The 18,945-nt window shown below is 43.0% G+C and overlaps 1 protein-coding gene across 4 annotated transcripts in view; it reads right to left on the bottom strand.

Moving 5' to 3' along the window:
- pcdh19 (protocadherin 19) overlaps nucleotides 1-6,831 on the bottom strand; it is a 64,899-nt gene extending 58,068 nt beyond the window's left edge. The window contains exons 1-2 of one of the 4 annotated variants that reach the window (XM_086085348.1): nucleotides 3,871-6,831; nucleotides 908-1,040 (exon numbers count right to left, since the gene is read on the bottom strand). In XM_086085348.1, the coding sequence (XP_085941474.1) occupies nucleotides 908-1,040; nucleotides 3,871-6,002 (2,265 nt within the window). In that variant the 5' untranslated portion in view covers nucleotides 6,003-6,831. Of the gene's footprint in view, nucleotides 1-694; nucleotides 1,041-3,870 lie in introns of all 4 variants that reach the window. The other 3 variants (XM_086085349.1, XM_086085346.1, XM_086085347.1) reach the window with 3 other exon arrangements.
- Between the last annotated feature and the right edge of the window lie 12,114 nt (nucleotides 6,832-18,945).

The raw sequence follows: 18,945 nt of genomic DNA, 5'->3' as shown, positions 1-18,945 counted from the left end.
AGTTTTTCTCGTCAGACCCTCTTTGCTCTGCTGGAGTCGTGCATGGTATGTCAGGATAATTCAATGGCTGGCTGCACAGCGCAACCATGCACTCACACTGCACGCCCGCTCTCCGCCAAATGGACAGTAGGCAATTTAAGCAATGATTATTCTTTCCGCTAGCACCTGAAATTACACGTGATGGGGCTGATTAGCCGGATCAATAGATCATTGCTCAGAGAGGTTCTCTTTTTGGAGCAACTAAAGCACAAGAATAAGACGAAGAGCAAATCGTTCCAGTCATCCGGCCTCCAGGTTGTGCTGGCGAAATGCTTTCAGTCTCAGGTCAACTTCAATATCTCTTGAAATGCCTTGAACATTTCACTCAGATGTACTGACATACGGTCACACATGCCATTTCAAATAGCTTAACCTTCCATCAATGGCGGGCAGACATTTCACTGACAGCACCATCTTCGCTGTGATGGAGTGCTAAATATCACCACAATTTCAGATGTGTTGAAATGTGTCAAATAGCATCTTGCCATCCCAATCGGACCATCAACGGATATCAGATGGATCTTTCAGACACTTTGAGTGATGATGGAAGTCTAAAACAACTTTGCTTTTAGGGTTTGTTCACCCAACACCCATCAGTTTGCTCTCCTACTTCGTCGCCCGACATAATCCAGAGCTACCGTGCACAGTTTCTCACCTCTGGCAGTGGCATGCCGTTGATGATGAGGTCTGGCTGCTGGTGACCCTGCCCGGTGAACGGGTGCTGATAGCCGTGGTTGGGTGCGGCATTGCGCGAGTTCTGGTTCTCCACGTTGAGGAAGGTGCTCTCGGAGCGCCTGCAGCCCAGTGGCAGGCTCTGCTGGTGGTAGTCGAAGTAGTTGAGCGAGGAGGTGAGTGACGAGCAACTCACCACGTTCATCTTGTCCGTCTCCTCGACATCGCGAGGTACCAGGCGGATGTCGTTCTTGCTCAGCTTCTTCTTCTTGCTCGACTTCTTCTGATTGCCGTAGGAGTACTCAGCCACCCTGCGCAAGTAGAAGAAACTGAACAGACTCAATAAAGCAGTGCTCTGTCTTGGCTTTCCTTTTGCACAGTCAAATACGTGCTCCCACCATCATGCCAGCGAGGATGACGTTTGGATGCATGGGTGCCAGACAAATGCTAATTGCCTGTGTCGAGGGGTGGCAAGGCTTACTTAACCCATTAAGGCCTAAAGCGCCTGGCAAAACATGTCTCTGAAACCTATGGGTGACTTTAGAGTCACCCCGAAAACCTCGAGTTTTCCTGGAAATTCAACAATATTGTCAATGCCTACTAAATAATTGATATTGAAGCAGATAGAAACATAATTAGAGCTTAGACCTGTGGCATTCACAAAAATCTAAGTTTATTATTATAAACCTTCATTTATTTATTTTTTAATCAACAAGTACCGGTAATTGTGTTGCATCTGCGGGTATCAACACTGGAGCGCAGTTGTAATAACCTCAGGGGATCGAGTGGTAATTATTCGTCGCCTGTTCCGTTACAAAGCTGTCGAGAATTTCAACATTCTCATTGTCTAAAAACATATTTCTTAGCTCATTCACCTTTAGCCACTTTCACTGAAGCAACCCCCTTCGCTCCCGGATGTTTTACTGGAGTTTGAATTGGTTGGAAATAATTCGTTAGAACAAAACAAAATTTTGTATCCGCTCTCCCGGCTTTAAACGTAGAAAAGCGCTAGAGCGCTCCCGGCTCTAGTGGTAGAAATGCAGTAATGCGCTCCCGGCTTTAATGGGTTAAGGGTCCCCTCACCCTGAGACAGCAAAGGAACTACCATTTTTTGTATGTTTAGATTTGCATGCTCAACATTGCACATGTCACAAACAGGCACACAGTATGCAAACATGCCAAAAACCACAGATACAAAACGACACTAGTTCAGCACAGCACCACTGGTATATGCAATCATATCCAAAACACAGAAACCACATTTTTTTGACTATCAAGCAAGCATTCTAGCAAAATGGAGTATGAGGAGGTGGGAGGGCCGCAGATTCAAATTCATTTTGTCGCCCTGTGTGTTTTCCACAAACTCTCAAACCATTTTTTACTGAAATAAGAGCAAAGAAGCAGCACGCTTGTGCTGTTTCATCAAAGGCTTCTCCAGGATTGGGAAATAGAAAATTCTTCACACAGGCTTGTGGATTTCAACAGAAGAACAGATGCTATGGCCACATGTCACTCAACATGATTGCATATAATTTGTAATATTTTCTTTTCTTTTGCGATACTTTTAAGCCAATTCTGTCATCGCTATGTGGAGCATATGGTTTACATTGTTCAAAGGCGAGTTAGTCTTCTGCAGTGGCGTGTGGAATATCTGTGTGATTGTCGCCCCCACTGGCCTCTGTTTCCTCACTAACGCAGCTCTAATCCTCCCAACACTTCTAAAATCGCGCGGGCTAAGAAGCAGCATTGTTTTTCCCTCACTTTCATTTTTCTCTCAGATTGCATCTTGAAAAGAGCTACCCGCCCTCATTCTAACCCTACCCCCACCCCTTGATTTAGAGGAAAGAAAATGGGCATCCGCAAACAAAAGGCAGAACGTTCTCCACCTCGTTTTCATTTATCATTTAGCATGCTGCCTTCCGCTCTATGTTGCTTCAAAATACAAATCAAGTGGAGTTTGTTCTGAGTCAGACAGGCTGACTGAAAACAAGCAATCAATTGGAGATACCTGCTCCTCATAGTCAAGGTGGGGGACTGAGTGAGAAGGGCACACATCGCATCGCTGCAGATTATAGCACCCAGGGGGGGTAGGAGGGTGGGGTTGGGGGGTGCGGTTTGGAATCTATAGTTGGTAATGATTTCTGTTTCGAGCTAGATTTGTAACTCAGCAAGAGAATGCACGAGTTCAACCCTTTCTATTAGGATTCTGCCAGACTTGCATCCATCTACAGTGCTAACACTTTCTATGTTGCCCTCCTCAGAGGAAAAGCTCCGTACTCAGCAGCCACAACATTAGGTACGCTCGTAACAGCTAGTGATCTCCATTACATACGCATATGTATCGGACAATGTCAATCAAAACTGAACATTATCAGGTTTGTAATGGAAGATGTTTCAATATGTTTTTTTATTTTATTTAAACTCTATTCTTCTTCTACCAAATGTTGTGTCCGGTGAGTGTATTAAACAAGACAATGCACAGCAACAAGTACAATTTAGAATGATGATGGGCCTGGTGCTCGAAAGAACATCCAAACTTAACTCCCAATAATATTTGAAGTAAAATATGATTATGGCTGCAGGTGAAGTCTCAAATCCAATCTATATGTAAATGTATAATGTTAATGTGGCACCGGGGCTGATTGCAGATTGATGAACAAAAACAGAGCGTTCGATGTGCAAAAAAATTAATTATGTGCCACTTCCCAGGAAATTCATTAATATTGCGATTTGAGTTTTTTTTTGTTTCTTGGCTCATCCAGACCAGCTTTGAAAGAATTTATGATTTGTTTAGCCTGTCAAATATGGACGGCAAAATTAAAGGTGGCCTAAACCTGACCAATCTTATAATCATATAGATTAAACCTAATAATGACCAATCTGCCACGGTTAAATAAGAAACGTCTGCGACTGTCACCAAACCAGCAGGGCCTTAATTGTCGGGCAACACGCCCACAAATTGAACATGACACTCATACTTAGGAGCCAATTGGTCACAAAGGAAGGATTAAATCAGTCACTCAAAAGCAACAATGCTCCTCTGATGGACTCATTCTACTTCAAAAGCAGCCTCAAACTAAAGCAAAGAAGAAAAATCTGCAGGCCCAGAATGCTGCACAGGGGATTACAATACACACACACACAAAAGTGGGTCATTACCTGCAGTTGTAGGTCCGGATTTCCTTGTTGTCCCTCTTACATTTAACCGCCACAAATATCATGGTGACAAAGAGGATGGCGGCGATGGAGCCCAGAGCAATGATGAAGATGAGGGACAAGTTGACGGGTCCGATGGATTCCTGGGCGTTCAGGTCCGGCGACAGGTACACCACGATGTAGGCCGAGGCCGACAGCGAGGGCTTGCCGTGATCCCGGGCCACCACTGTGATCTCGTAGGTGGACTTGGCGTTCTCACTGAACATACGGGTGGAGTGCACCTCTCCATTGACTTGGTCGATCTCGAAAAAGGCACGGTCGCCCTCGGAGATGGTGTAGGTGAGCCGGCCGTTCTCGCCTTCGTCATAGTCGTCCGCCTTGACCTGGGTCACCATGTAGCCAGCGCCGGCGTTCCTGGGGATTGACACCTCGGCGGTGCCGTTCACCAGAGGCGGGTTGGTCATGAGGGGCGTGTTGTCGTTGACGTCCAGCACCACGATTCGCACGGTGGCGTTGCTCGACAAAGACGGATTGCCGTTGTCCCGGGCGAGAACTTTAAAGTCAAAAGTCCTCGTGTACTCGTGGTCGAAGGACCTCATGGAGTAAATACGGCCCGATGGGTTTATGCTCACATACGTGTTAACGTCCATGTGCTTAATATCACCAGGCACTATGGAGTAGGACACGGTTCCGTTCATGCCCAGGTCGGGGTCTTCTGCCGAGACTGCCAGCAGGCACGAGCCAGGCAGGTTGTTCTCCATCACCATCTCCTGATAATGCGGCTTGAGGAAGTGCGGCGGGTTATCGTTCTCATCCGCCACTTTGACCACCAGTGACTTGGTGGCACGCAGGGGCGGCACGCCACTGTCCTCGGCCTGGATTGTCAGGTTATACGTGTCCTTCTGCTCGCGGTCCAGCCGTCCGTCCACCAGGATGGTGGAAAAGCTCTCATACTCCTGCAGCCGGAAGGGGACGTTGCCCTGGAGTCGGCACTGCACCTTGCCATTGGCCCCTGCATCCTTGTCGGAGACCCGCACCAGGGCAATGACGTACCCGCGCTGCGCATTCTCACTCACCTCCACCATCTCTGTGTTGAGGGAGAGCAGGTTGATGACAGGCGGGTTGTCGTTGGTGTCCATCACGTTCACGGTGACTTTGCAGTGCGCCGGTATGGAGTTGGGACCCAAATCTTTGGCCTGAATGTCGATCTCGTATATCTGGGCGGTCTCGTAATCCAGAACGCCGTTGACGGTGATGATACCAGTCCGGGAATCAATTTTGAAAGCATTCCTCGTTTTCTCTGTGACGTAACTGTTGAAGGAGTACACCACCTCGCCGTTGGTGCCCTCATCAGGATCTGTTGCATTTAAATCTATGACTAGAGTGTTGGTTGGGGAGTTCTCCATCACATTAACTGTGTACACAGGCTCGTCAAAAACAGGATTGTTGTCATTGGAATCAATGACTTTGATGTTTAACTGAACCGCACCTATTTTTGGTGGGTCTCCTCCGTCCTCCGCGCTGATCTCATAAGTATAGTGGGACTGGGTCTCTCGGTCTAATGATTTTTGCACGACAAGCTCTGCAATTTTGGAGCCGTCACCTCTCGTTTTAATCTCCAGTCCAAAAAGCTCGTTGGGGGTTATGGAGTAGGACTGCACTCCGAAGACGCCGGAGTCTGGATCGCTCGCCCCCTCCAGGGGAAACCTGGTCCCGGGGGACGCGTTTTCCGAGATCTCGATGTCAATGTGGCTCGTGGGGAACCTGGGCGCGTTGTCGTTCAAATCCTCAATTTCAACTTTGATGACGCAGATCTCCATCGAGTTGGACATCACCTCCAGAGAAATAATGCACTTGGGGTTCTGGCGGCACACTACATCCCGGTCGATCTTCATTTGCGTGGTAAGAATCCCGGCCGGGCTGAGTTCCACCCAGCGCGGCTCCGAATTGGAGATGACCCGCAAGTAGGGCGGCTGCGGCGCGATTTGGAATCCTTGTTTGAGCGCGTCCTTTGTCACGTTCCCGATCACAGAGCCCGGCTTTATCTCCTCGTTTATTCCATATTTGAGGTTAATGACAGCCTCGGCGCCGACCCAAAACAAGAGCAGCAGCACAATTAAATGTATTAATTCCATTTTTTCCCGGACCTGTTGAGTTTGTCTTAATAAAAGAGCTTGATTACTCACGCACCTCCAAAATCATGTCATGTGTAAAGAAAAAGTCAATGTTTTTGAGTGCATGCACGTTTGACATCTATCGGAGTCCTTCCTGCAGTGGAGAGCTGCGAGGGGTGACGGCGGAGCTGTGCACCGCGCACGGTGTCCGGGCAGGCTGCAGTGATTTAACCGTGCACGTCTTCATCCAAGTGCTGCCGTGCATGTCCTTACCGAGCAAAACTGCCTCACAGGAGCAAAGTGCATCATTGATCCAAAAAGGAACGAAAATCCAATGAGAGGCAAAAAATGTAAAATAAAAAAAATAAAATAAAAATCTCCCAAGTGATGATGCCTCAAAAGTCCTCCCTTGATATATTATACTTCAATTCCTTACTCGCAAATCTGAAAATAAATCAACAGCTCAAGTCCGATTTTGGTCGCCTGCTCCAAGAATGTCTCATCACATCAGCAAAGTCCAAGATCGGTTTTTAATTCCAGCACATCTTTTCCCTCTCTTACATCCCCTCCTCAAGTCTTGCGGATGCCACTTTCCCCTGCAAAGCACTTGGAGGGTGAAAGCACCAAATTTCCACGTCATTAAAGAATTCCGTTACAAATTAAAAGACGACAAACACACAAAAACGTAGCGTCAACAATGTGAAGCGAGTGCACACTGGCGGACCCAGCAGCTCCTCTCATCCCAAATAAAAGAACTCGGTCTGGAACATGCGCTCCTCTCGCTCCACTGACTCACACTGGCAGACGCGCGGTTGCTCCAGAGCCGGGCGCTCAGTGCGTGCACGGACCCGCAGTCCCCCCCATCCACCACCTCTCCCTTCCACTCCCCTCCTCAGCCAATCAGGGGTTACACAGCCTGGGCTGGAGTCGCTTGTGGGTTGGGCTAAAAAATAAAATAAAAATAAAACACGACGGCCAGCAGATATATACCTGCTCCTCTCCTCTTTGCAATTACAACACGCATGCTCCAGCATTGCTTTAACACTACAACTTGAAACGTGGACCCCCCCCCCCCTTCCTCCAAAAAGTAAACATTCACTTGCCAAAATATTAGGCACAATAAATCAAGCAATCAATCAATCAATAAATACATAAATAAATACAATTATTCATAAATACACCATTTTATATTTGTGTTTAATTGTTACATAATTGATTGAGAACCAACATTTCAATTCTATATATCCTGCATGTTGACAATTTTAAAGTACCTGAATCACTTTCTTATTAAAACGAATGCAGCCTACTTTGCACATCATATTGCATCATGAACCTTGACCGACTTTACTTGAAACTAAGGCCCTAAAATAGAGCAAACATTGGATTTATATGCAATAGGCTTGTAGTGAAAATACAAAAGCACTGTTGCATTATAAACTCTCTGGTCATGGGGCTAATTTGAGCACTTTTGAGGCATGTCAAATGTTAAAACATAAACAAAGGCAAATCCACATTCAGTGCAATCCTCATATGATACCAACGCTGTCTCGTCTTCAGTCTGACTTTGAGGATGGTTAATGTCGAGTTTCACTTGAGGCCACACACGCACACACTCTATACAGAAGGCAGAGCTTCTTCAAAGTCGCAAGGGTGACACCTAGTGTCTGTCCGCGGCTGCATGCGCTGCTACCTCACCCTCTGCAGAGGAAAGAGAGAAAAAAGACAGCCTTCCAAGCCAGGAGAATAACAATGGCGCAATCAATTTGCTCTTTATATTGAAATGGCGTTGGCCAGTTGGAGCGCAATTAATGTGCTGTCCTAGAGGTGATGGAGGACTGAGCCACAGCAAATCATTATTCATCAATGGCGGCGACAGAAGGAAAAAAATGGTTTTGAGATTTTGTATTGTAAAAATGCAAGCAGATGTGCTATCATTAACTTTTGCCTCAGCGTGGTGGATTTACAGGCATATTTAAAGGGGATGTAATAGCGGATGATGTTTACAATGTAATAGAATATCTGAAGAATGGCCCAGCTTTGTGCTGCGGACACACTGTTGAAATCCTCTTGTTGCCAAAAACACACAGGTGTGTGTGTGTGTGTATATATACAGTATTTGTCTCATTTCTTGCGCCACCTCGACAAACAAGCAGGTATCAAAAGCAATTTGTTTGCTTCTCTATAACACTTTTGGAGATGTGTCGCCTCCGCACAGGAGAGAGGGGAGCACGCGGCGCGCTGCAGGAATCTTGAAGCTCATAAATTCTTAACGTCAGCAAGTTAAACAACCATAGGCGGCGGCTGGGGACGTTCGTTTTTTTTCAGGGGGGGGGGGGGGGGGTTCTGCGTGTAAAACATGGTGGCATGATGGAGGTCTTTGGCGTTCACTCAGTGGCTTTCAGTTAATTAATATAAGTGTACACTAGCGCTCCTTATATTTGGCTTAGTGTCAAGGGTGAGGTCGAGTCGGTCCCAGCTGACTTTTGGTGAGAGTTGGACTTGTGGACAATTTAGTCTTGCGTGTGCTCAACGTGCATGTTTTTGGAATGTGGTAGGAAGTCAGAGTAAAACCATGCAAGAATGGGGAAAACATGCAAACACCACAGAGGAGGTTCTGAACCAAGATTAGAATTTTGTACCTCAGGCCACATTAAAGTCGGGATGTAACGACAAAAAGCAATATCATGATATGGTGATATTAAAACTGCCACAATTCATCGTCGTCATGTCATGATATTAAAAGCAGCACATCTGTTAAAAAAGTCAGGGTGATTTCCATTTGTGCAGTTCTGGCACCCTCTTGTGGTTATTTTTTTAGTGCAGTTTAATTTCCACAAGGCATGTTTTGGCCCTTCTATGTTTAAAATCCACGCAATCCAATGGTCAGATGAACGGGAACGTAATATGCTTGTGAACCGAGTTAATATGTGGAGGAACTCAATGTGTGCATGCATTAGTGCCTCAATATTAACTGTTATTAGAGATTTTATGTTGTTTATATCCATTGCTGTTATGTACAAAAGCACAATATTGTTTTTTTTTTGTATGATCTTTTTTTTCTTTTTTTTACAATATTGTGACTTTTTTTAATATCGCAAACCTCCCCACAATATCGTGATAATTATTGTATTGTGATGTTTGGATATCGTTACATCCCTTCTTTAAGTCATAATAACATTCAGTAAGTATTTGTGTGAGAAACATTTGTTGGCTATAAATGAAAAACAATAAGTACTGCAGTAATTGTCAACTTATTTCTTACAACTCAACTTTGTAAATACGAGGATCCTTGAAATTGCTTTCCGAACATTAACAGAAAATATTAGGACTAGGGCTGTCAAAATTAGTGCGTTAATTTTGAGTTTATTTAAAGTTTCTTTAACGCCACTAATTTTTTTTAACGCGCAATTAATGACCACCCCTTGTACTGGGGGAATTCCAATCGCAACGCAGCAGACACGTCCACATTAAAATTTAGCAGTAATACATTTAATAATAATGCATTTATTTGTGGCGATTGGAGTCAAGTTGTATTTTACCATTTTAAATATGTGCAGAATCTCACAGGTTACTTCATGTTCAAGATTAGATAGCTCTTAATATGGAAAGAAAAATACACTGAGCTGTCACCAATGTCTTACAAATGCAATCATGCCATCTAGTGGCAAAAGAAATGACCTCAGCACAAATCAATATCTCACTCCGTTTTTACAGTACAGTACATCCTTTTAATTGTAACTATTTTTTTTTATAAATTATTATGAAATTACTGTATCAATGACTAAATGATGCAGCAATATTTCTATTAGTTTAACATTTTTTCCCACTTTTTTGTTAACAAAAGTATGAACACTTAGAAAAAAATATTGTACATTTTATTGTACATTTAGAATGGATATAAATATACAGTATATATATATATATATATATATATATATATATATATATATATATATATATATATATATATATATATATATATATATATATATATATATATATATATACATATAAATGATTTACAATTAACATTTTTTATCACCTAACACCCCTAATTGGGACCTTCCACCAATGTGTCCAAGTGATCTGAAATTTGTCACGGATGTTCATTATGACAGGATGGATGGAAATCAATACAGGATCTCTCCTGTGAAATGTGTAGAGAGTCAACCATTTTGATTTGAAGGTGCCATTTTTCAGTGGCCCATCCAGGGGTCATACCTGAACGTGCTCTACCGAGAGAATTCATCCAAATTTGAACCGAGTGTACAAAATACTCAATTGTGTATGTTCCATCGTAGAGTGTGGATGCAACGTTTGGCTTTGAAAAACACAACCATGAGCCCAGATCTTGCTCAGAAATGCAGTGGTTGATGGAGTTCCTGCCCTGAGAGGTCCGTCCAAGCGTCAAAACTTACAACTATACTTTTTTCTCATGGGGCAATATTGGCTACCAATACAGTATAAATCACAGACGGATGTTGTTCAATTGTGAGACATGTGAGCTTTGACTGCACACGTTGGGTGTGTCATGAACGGCAAGATCTGGCTTCACCTTTGACCATCAAAGTGGAATCATTTCAGATGATCACATCTCATCACTGGCGGCAAAGTGATTCGCTTGCCTGACATCTCTGAAAAATTATGATCTTGGAGATGCAAGGCTTTAGACTATTTCTTGAACTCCATTGTATCGTCTCATGGGATATTTTTCCGCCTATATTGTATGAATATATTTTCTCAGGTGTTTTTCTCAAACTTCAATCCCGGCAAAAGCTGGGTGAAAGGGTGAATCTTGCTAACCAACATATCTGAGAGTTCATTATCCTCGAGGCCAAACTGTGGTCTGCACGTTTCTACCCAATTTGAGCTGCTCCAAAGCATGAGGTGGATCAAAATGTTGCAGATATATTTACCCCCGCAGTGGAGTGCAGTATGGAAAGAAGAAGAAGAAGAAGAAAAAAGCGGCAGCAGTCTTGCCTGGAGCGGCAGACTCAAACATAAACTAGCGCAATAATTTAGCCACAATGCGTTTCTCCCCTCGCAGAGAAAGTGATGGCATATTTCATTTATGAGCTACAATCTCGCTCGGTGTACTTCCTCCTGTTGACGTGCCTTTTGTGGCCTTTATTGATTGGAGCACAGTCGAGGTCCTGAAATGTTATGCAGAAAGAGAGCGATGTCACGCGGACTCTAGCGCCACCGTTTGATTTCCAGTCACCATCCTTGAAAGAATTTGCCCATCTTTGAATTAATTTCTCTACTGTATTATTCATATTAATCATTTCCATTCCAAGCACAGTGGACGAGTAATTAGCACGTCTGCCTCGGAAAAATTGTGTGGAGTTTGCATGTTATGAGCTTGCGTAGGTTTTTTCCTTGTTGTCGGGCTTCCTCCAACATTCCAAAAACATTAGTATTTTGATGAAGATTTGGGGATTCATTTAACTTTTTGTCACCGTTACGGTCCACATGCAATGGGGCCAAGGTTGGAAATTGAACAACCAAATCCAGCAATTGGAACTGTGCATTCTAAAAACAGTTGGGTCAAAAATAACCCAACTGTGGGTCAAAAATGGACCGATCCTCTACTTGGGTCAATTTGACCCAACTTTGAGTCAAGAAATGGGTCATTTAGTGTAAAACAACAAACAACTCCTTAATATTGGTCAGACGCTTTACTGGGGTCAAAAATTGGGTCATTTTGTATAAAACAACCCAGAAAGTTGGGTCAAATTGACCCATAAAGTGGATCGGTCCATTTTTTTAATCCATAATTAGGTTACGTGTGTGTGTGTGTTTTTAGAGTGTGGTTAAAAAGCTTGTTGCATGTGGAAGTTGGTATCCTTTTATGCCCCTTTTTCATTGCATGGTACTCCCATATGTCATATACCCATTGGTAAAAGCCCGTATGCCACTGGCCAGTCAACGTTTGCAAATGATTGCAAGGTTAGCTATATAGATTTTTCGTCAGGGTCCGTTCAAAGTCGCAAAGACGTGCCAACGGTTTTTATGTTTTTTCATTAAAACTGTTGGTAAACATCTGGCGATCGTTTGTGACCTTGAACGAACCGTGACCACAAATCGACATTCGCTACCTTCACTGCATAGAAAAATAGGGATGGGCGAGTACCAATACCAGGTATCGGTATCAGGCTGATACCAGGCCTTGGTTCAAGGTATCGGTACTCACAACAGAGGCCTCTAATGGCTGTTTTATGATCTGAACTAGAAATTAAAAGAATTGAAAATTGCTGTTAATGTAATGCAATTTTAAGGAAAAATGCTAAAAGTAGTAGTGGTATCGGTATCGCTAACTATTAAGAGTTGAGTACTCGCACTGGTATTGAACATCTCGACCGAAAAATAAGCTGCATTTTGTCTACTATTGTAATGAGACTCACCTCCCAAGCACACACTATACATGTTTGTCACACCATGTTTGTTTTAAAGTCCTTGTTATATTATATAACGGTTTTAAAAAGTTTCTAGCACATTCCTTGGACAGTTAAATGTTTTACGTTGGCCACATTTCAATATTATATTATTTCCAATGGGGCGTTTAAAAAAATATTTCTGACAATAAAAATCACATGAAACAATCTATGGAATAATGTAAATAAAACTTGACCACAGGAACTTGTGCAAAATCCAAATCCACATTATTGTTCAGCATTGGACTGGGAATAAGTAAAACACAGTGTGAAATAACAGGAAGTGAATAATTAATTGCATTTCCTGACACGCATTCCGCATGGCGCTGTGTGCACTTCAGGGTTTGTTCTTTAACTTGAAGGCAACAGGCAGCGAGAGGCTATTGAAGTCCATGGGAATTTCACAAGTTTGCGTGACGTTTGAAGCTATTTGAAGCACTTGTGGCAGAAAACTTGAACCGTTGCAGCTGAAAGTACACACGGAATTTTATCTCATATCGCTTTTTTTTTTCTTGCTCTCCTGCCGAGGAATGGTACACGTGGCTGCGGTCTCGTCCCTGAAGCTTTCTGGGGATGGAATAGCTGAGCCTGTGTGACAGATGCTGGTGTTATCACCCCTGTGGCCCGCCTGGCAATGGAACTTGGCATCCGGGCAAGGGGCATCGGACACACATGGGTGTACCCTACCTCTCGCCCAAAGTCAGCTGTGATGTTCAGCTCACCCGCCCACCATAATGAGCACACGTTGAACAAGAAAATGGCCCATCTGTCCGTTTTAAAAATAAAATGAGGCCCGATGTATTTATTGCAGCGTGACTTTTGCAATTTGCAACAGTACTGAACGATTTGATGTGGAAACGTACCTAGCCCAAATTCACGCGAGAAACAAATGAGTCCGTAGTGCAGGGGCGGAGCTACATGGTGGCCAGGGGTGGCCATGGCACTCTCTGGCCACCCTAAGGGAAAATTTTAGTATCCGTGATTTTACTTCATCATTATGATTATTATTATTATTAATGTTATTAATTTTATTATTGTTGTTTTTTATATTATTATTAATTTTAATTTTTATTTATTTATTAATGTATTCATTTTTTAATTAATTTATTCATTTATTATAAAATCACACAGGCCACTCCAATGAATTTTTTGGGGCTACGCTCCTGCTGTAAAGTTACAGCTTTTGTAATGTTCATTATTATCTAGACTAGTATGGGATCATATCGACGAGATCATCATCTTTTGTGATTGGCTGAGGTCTCCGTTCCACCGAGGGCCGTTCTTGCTCGATATGGAATAGCTGAACCTGCGTGACAGATGCCGGCGTTATCGCCCCTGTGGCCCGGCTGACACTGAAACTTGGCACTCACGAAACAGACACACCTCGTTTAGCCTGAGCCGGAGACGACATTGGTGTTGTTATGATCCTCATCGATACAACTTCTCAAAAATGGATCATTCTTGCGCATCTTTTGCCAGAGGCGTATGAAAGAAAGGGGAAGGACAAGCTTAATCGTCAATGACGATACGCCCTTCGCTCCATTCTATGCCACCACCTTCCATGACGGATCAATTAGTATCAATGCTAAACATCCACTTGGTTTGTTCAGTGTCAACGAGCTGCTTTTCAGCAGCTTTTTATTTTTTATTATTATTTGAATGGTACTTGTTGATATACCATTTTTAATCTGGACATGTTTTTAATCCATATCTCTCCGAAGCGCAAGCCTGATGCAAACTGCATTGGAAACCAAATTGGGTACATTTTCTAAATCTTTGTGTTGTTCAATTGATATCACTACGATTCAACACAGTTTATTTTACTTTGTGATAGTTTTGCCCTGCTTGGGTGAAAACAAGATGGATGTTTGCTTCTTGTTGGTGGATGTCATACTCTTCTGAATAGTGTTAATTTCATCCAGCATTTTTAAATTTAGTCTCAGTTTTAGTCCAGTTTAAATCACACTTGTTAGTTTTTATCATAGTTAGTCGACCTCATCCCAGTTTTATTTAGGCCCTTTTTAGTCGACTATAAATATAGCATTTTAGTCTTTATTTTAGTCAAAGAAAACATAATTATTGTTTTAGTCAGCAAAAACTGTCAACATTTTAGTCTAGTTTTAGTCAGGACAATCAATTAACCCATGTATTTTTTTTGCAGGGTGGTTTCCGTCCCGGCCGTGGAACAGTGTACCAGCGCTACACCCTCGGCAGGGTCCTCAAGGGTGAATGGGAGATAGGGTGAGAAGCTCGGTCATCCGGTCGAGCCGCTACTCCTCCACAATGAGAGGAGCCAGTTGAGGTGGCTGGGGCATCTGGACGCCTCCTGGACGCCTCCCTGGAGAGGTGTTCCGGGCATGTCCCAGGACACGCTGGAGAGACCATGTCTCTCAGCTGGCCTTGGAATCCCGCCGGAGGAGTTGGTTAAAGTGGCTGGGTTTCCCTCCTAAAATTATTGCCGCCGCGACCCGACTCCGGATAAACGGTAGAAAATGGATGGATGGATGGATTTTTTTTTGTGTCAACGATTGTTGAACATTTCAGGTCTAAAACTATTTCACCTAAAATTTTCTTTCATCTTTTTGATGTAAAACAACTTCACACACAATTACAGTATAACAACAAATGAGTACTATGGCTCTATGCTATGAGCTAGTAAATTAGCCAGCATTAGTTAGCGGTTGGATTAAGAATTATTTATCGCCATCTACTGGACTTTAGTGGAACCATATCGTCAATAACATCATGAACTTGACTCAAAGGAGTTGGATAATACATTTTTAGACATACAGTATTGCGCCTTGGCGGAGGTTTGCCCTCCTGTGAGTTACATTCTAGTCAAATCAATTTTCATGAGAGGTCAAGGCTGTTGTACATTTGTAGTAACATTAGAGCAGTTTGCCTCATTCAGCAGAAAAACGATGCAAATGTCCTTGCATTGATTGGCTGTTCCATACAAATGCTAATAAAGCGAATGAAATGTTTGAATGGGCCGTTTGAAGTTGCATGGTTGGTGGAGACCCTGAACATCAAAAGCTCCCTCTCATTTAATATGCAGTTTGTTGACATTTTAAGCAATTAATAATTAGTAACCCAATGTCCCATTTGCATCACCAATGAAAAAGTATTTAGGAGCAGATTATTCCATTTGTGGTTGTTGGCACGTTTGATGCTTTTAAAGGACATTTACCGGTAACAGACATTGCATGCTGCTCACTTATCACACAAGTTCTCGTTTATTGATTCTTGAATCTTTTTAATTTAGTTAAGTTGTATTTTAGGCTTCATGGAAATTGTATAATTTCTCCATTAAAAATGCTACAAAACATTTTCAATTATTTATTGCTTTTGCATGTTCTAATATTAAATATTCAAGCTGGTAGATGGAAGGTTTTTGCAGGGTCATCCCAGGTCTTCATTCTGGCTCTAATCTACAAAAATAGTACTGGTTACCCAAATAAACTAATGAGGCTTTTTTTTCTCTGTTTTGTAAGGTTGCAAATGTACTGCGCCATACTGTAACTGTCTTGGCATTGGATTTAGTAGGGTGGCTCAATTGTTTTGGTCAGGATATCATTCATTCATCCAGCCATCTACTTTCAATATGACTCGTCCTCATTAAGGTAGCGGCTGGAGCCCATCCCGGCTGATTTTGAGGACAAAAATCCCCAATACAGATTAATGTGTCATTATAATTGAAAAAAAAAAAACCTCAGTCACAAGGTTGTTTCTCACTAGGCCCGCTGGTCGGGACCTTTCCCTGCCGGGCTTGGGGTTCTGGGGTGCCGCCTGTCCCCTGGTGCTCCCTCCTCTCTTGGCCACAACTGACAAAAGACAAAACTAACTATGCCTGTTCCTGCTAATACCATTCATATAAAATGACAAATTTTGTCACCACAACTCAATCTTTTGGGTCAGCATCTGACTTAACATTTGGATTTTGAACTAAAATTAACGGCGCACTCACACCGGGCCAGTTCTAATTTACCTGCATTTGAATTTTGCGGCAACACTTCGTCAATTTGTCATCTATTCAAGGTTGGTGTTCTGTTTTTTTTTTTGTATGTTGTCTGATTCACTGGCTGGCCTAATAACAAAGACAACTGATTGGGGACAAAAAGGTAATCAGTAATCTGTATTAAAACTCTAGCATGGCATTATGTCTGTGATTTGGACTATTGTGCTTCACGCCACCTTTTGAGGGTGAGGTGGTGTGGATTGGAGTTCAAATATCATATTTCAGAATGCAGAGGAAACATGTAGTAATAATGTTCACTTCGTACAGCAAAAAAATACGCATATTTTCACAGGCTTGCCTTAAGCGATCATCACATTGGTAAAATATTCAATTTCCACAATTCGAGAATGTTTGATAGAACGCCGTCACGAGGTCAGTTTTTCTCAGGAATAAAAGGTAAAGATGAAGGAAGCTTTGCATAGATTTTGCGAGAGATGGAATATGTGAGAACTGCACTCCCTCAAAATGAAGCCAGTGCAAGGCTGAAACATGAGAAAATTAATGAGAAATTGTTTTGTCTTTTGTCAGTTATGGTGTTAGCATTTTTTGGCTTTAGTTTAGTGCCAGTGATCAACCCAGGCAGTGGGGTTAGCTGTTAGCATTAGCCACTATATATAGAAACGACTGTCCCATTTTAAAGAGGAAGTCAACGTTAAACAAGAATATGTTATATTTTACCCTACTAGTCTAAACATGACATTCTGATTAATATTACATTTGTGGAATATGAGTGATGAAGCAAAATCCAGCCATTTTTATCCATCTCAGGGGGCGGCCATTTTGCCACTTGCTGTCGACTAAAGATGTCATCAATGTTGCTCAGGCAACAACCAATCAGAGCTCTCCTGTTTTCTGAAGCTGGGCTGTGATTAGATGTTACCTGAGACCTGAGCAACTGTGATGTCATTTTCACTCAACAGCAAATGGCAAAATGGCCGCCTTCTGATATTGATAAAAACTGCTGGATTTTGCTGCTTAACTCATATTCCACTACCCAATATAAACCAAAATATCGTATTTAGACTAGTGGGGCTGCATAGCACATATTGTCAATATTTTTTGGGGGGTATTCCCTCTGGACCCGTATAGACATCATCAAGATGGCATCAACATTTATCGACAACTTAGAGTCTTCACTGAACCGATCATGCTCGTTTTCGAATTTAGCAGGAAGCTGTAAAATTATATATTTATATTTCCAAAAGCCAAAACGGTGCTTGCGTAGTTAGTCATGGTTCTATCATTACGACAGCGTGATTAAGTCAATTTAATTATTGCCTACGGGAAAATGACATCCTGGAACAAGTTGTGTTCAAATTTAAAGTCCCCCTGGGGGGTGTGTTCACAGGTTGTGAGGTCACCAAGCTTCGTGTCCATTCGACGTCATTGCTGATTAATCGGCACCACGCGCCCCACTGAATGCCTGAGAATGTAATGCATTGCCATTGTGGGACTTTGTTGCCCCATCATGACAAATGAGTGCGACTGCGTACTTATTTTACTTTATCAGAGTGAAGCGAGCGAATGTTTGTCTGTCTGTCTATCTGAGTGCGCGCAGCCACCTCCTGGCTGTGTGATAAACGCATCGGCATAGGGATGGGGTCGTGTTCTTTGCACATGAGGACATCACTTCATGATTGAGCCATTTAAAATGTTGCACTTCATCACCTTTATAGCACTCAGCAACATCGCATTCTAAGTGCTTGAATTAGCAGGTGTCAACACCTCGTCTTAATTTTTACCCTCCCGTCTGCAGCGAATAAACAGACTGTCATGGCAGATTGTGTCGAAGGGAAGATAAGAGGTGAGAGGTTTCTGCTGTGTATTTGTGTACACGCAGTACAGCGCCGTGTGAGTGTGCGGGCATGTCAGCGGCATGTGTCGAAAAGCCATTCTCCTCCTCGGAAAGATGTGAATCCAAAATAACCGGCAGAAATACAGAGAGAGAGAGAGCGAACGAGAGAGAAAAAAAAATAATCTCATGCTATGTTATCCCCGCAAAAATCCGACAAACCACCCCTGAGACTGCTCTGGCTTAGCATTCAATGCGGTTATGCGCTTGTTTGCGCTTCTATGATTGCAGCAGGCTGGCTAAGTTGGCGTCATAATAGTCCAAGCGCAGTGGAGCCCCGAAGGAGTCGGGCTGCCTGGGGATGGCGCTTCTGCCTCTCTGTCTGGACGCAGCAATGGCAGCAGTGCATCTCCTGACTGGACGCCCCAAATGTTTCCTCCCCTCCCCTGTACAAGGCTTATTAATTGCACTGATGCCGCCTGCGCACAGACATTGTGAATTCCAGGCATGTATCCCAGAATGCAATTAGACCTCAGCCATTAGATCGAGCGACACATGTCTCCCCGCCTCGTGCCTGGTCTGGAATTACAGTCATGGGAGGGAGAAACGAAAGAAATTAGCATGGAAATTAGCTCTCTTCTAGGCCGTTGGCGTCGGACGTGGTGTGAGGCAATACGCGGAGGTGGCGGGGCCGTTTGCTGATGTTCTAATTGAAAATAT

This window comes from Leptonotus elevatus, chromosome 9 (genome assembly GCF_054856555.1).
Source record: "Leptonotus elevatus isolate MCC_2025b chromosome 9, RoL_Lele_1.0, whole genome shotgun sequence".
In the NCBI taxonomy this organism is placed as follows: domain Eukaryota; kingdom Metazoa; phylum Chordata; class Actinopteri; order Syngnathiformes; family Syngnathidae; genus Leptonotus; species Leptonotus elevatus.
This window is presented reverse-complemented; position numbering and strand designations above follow the sequence as displayed.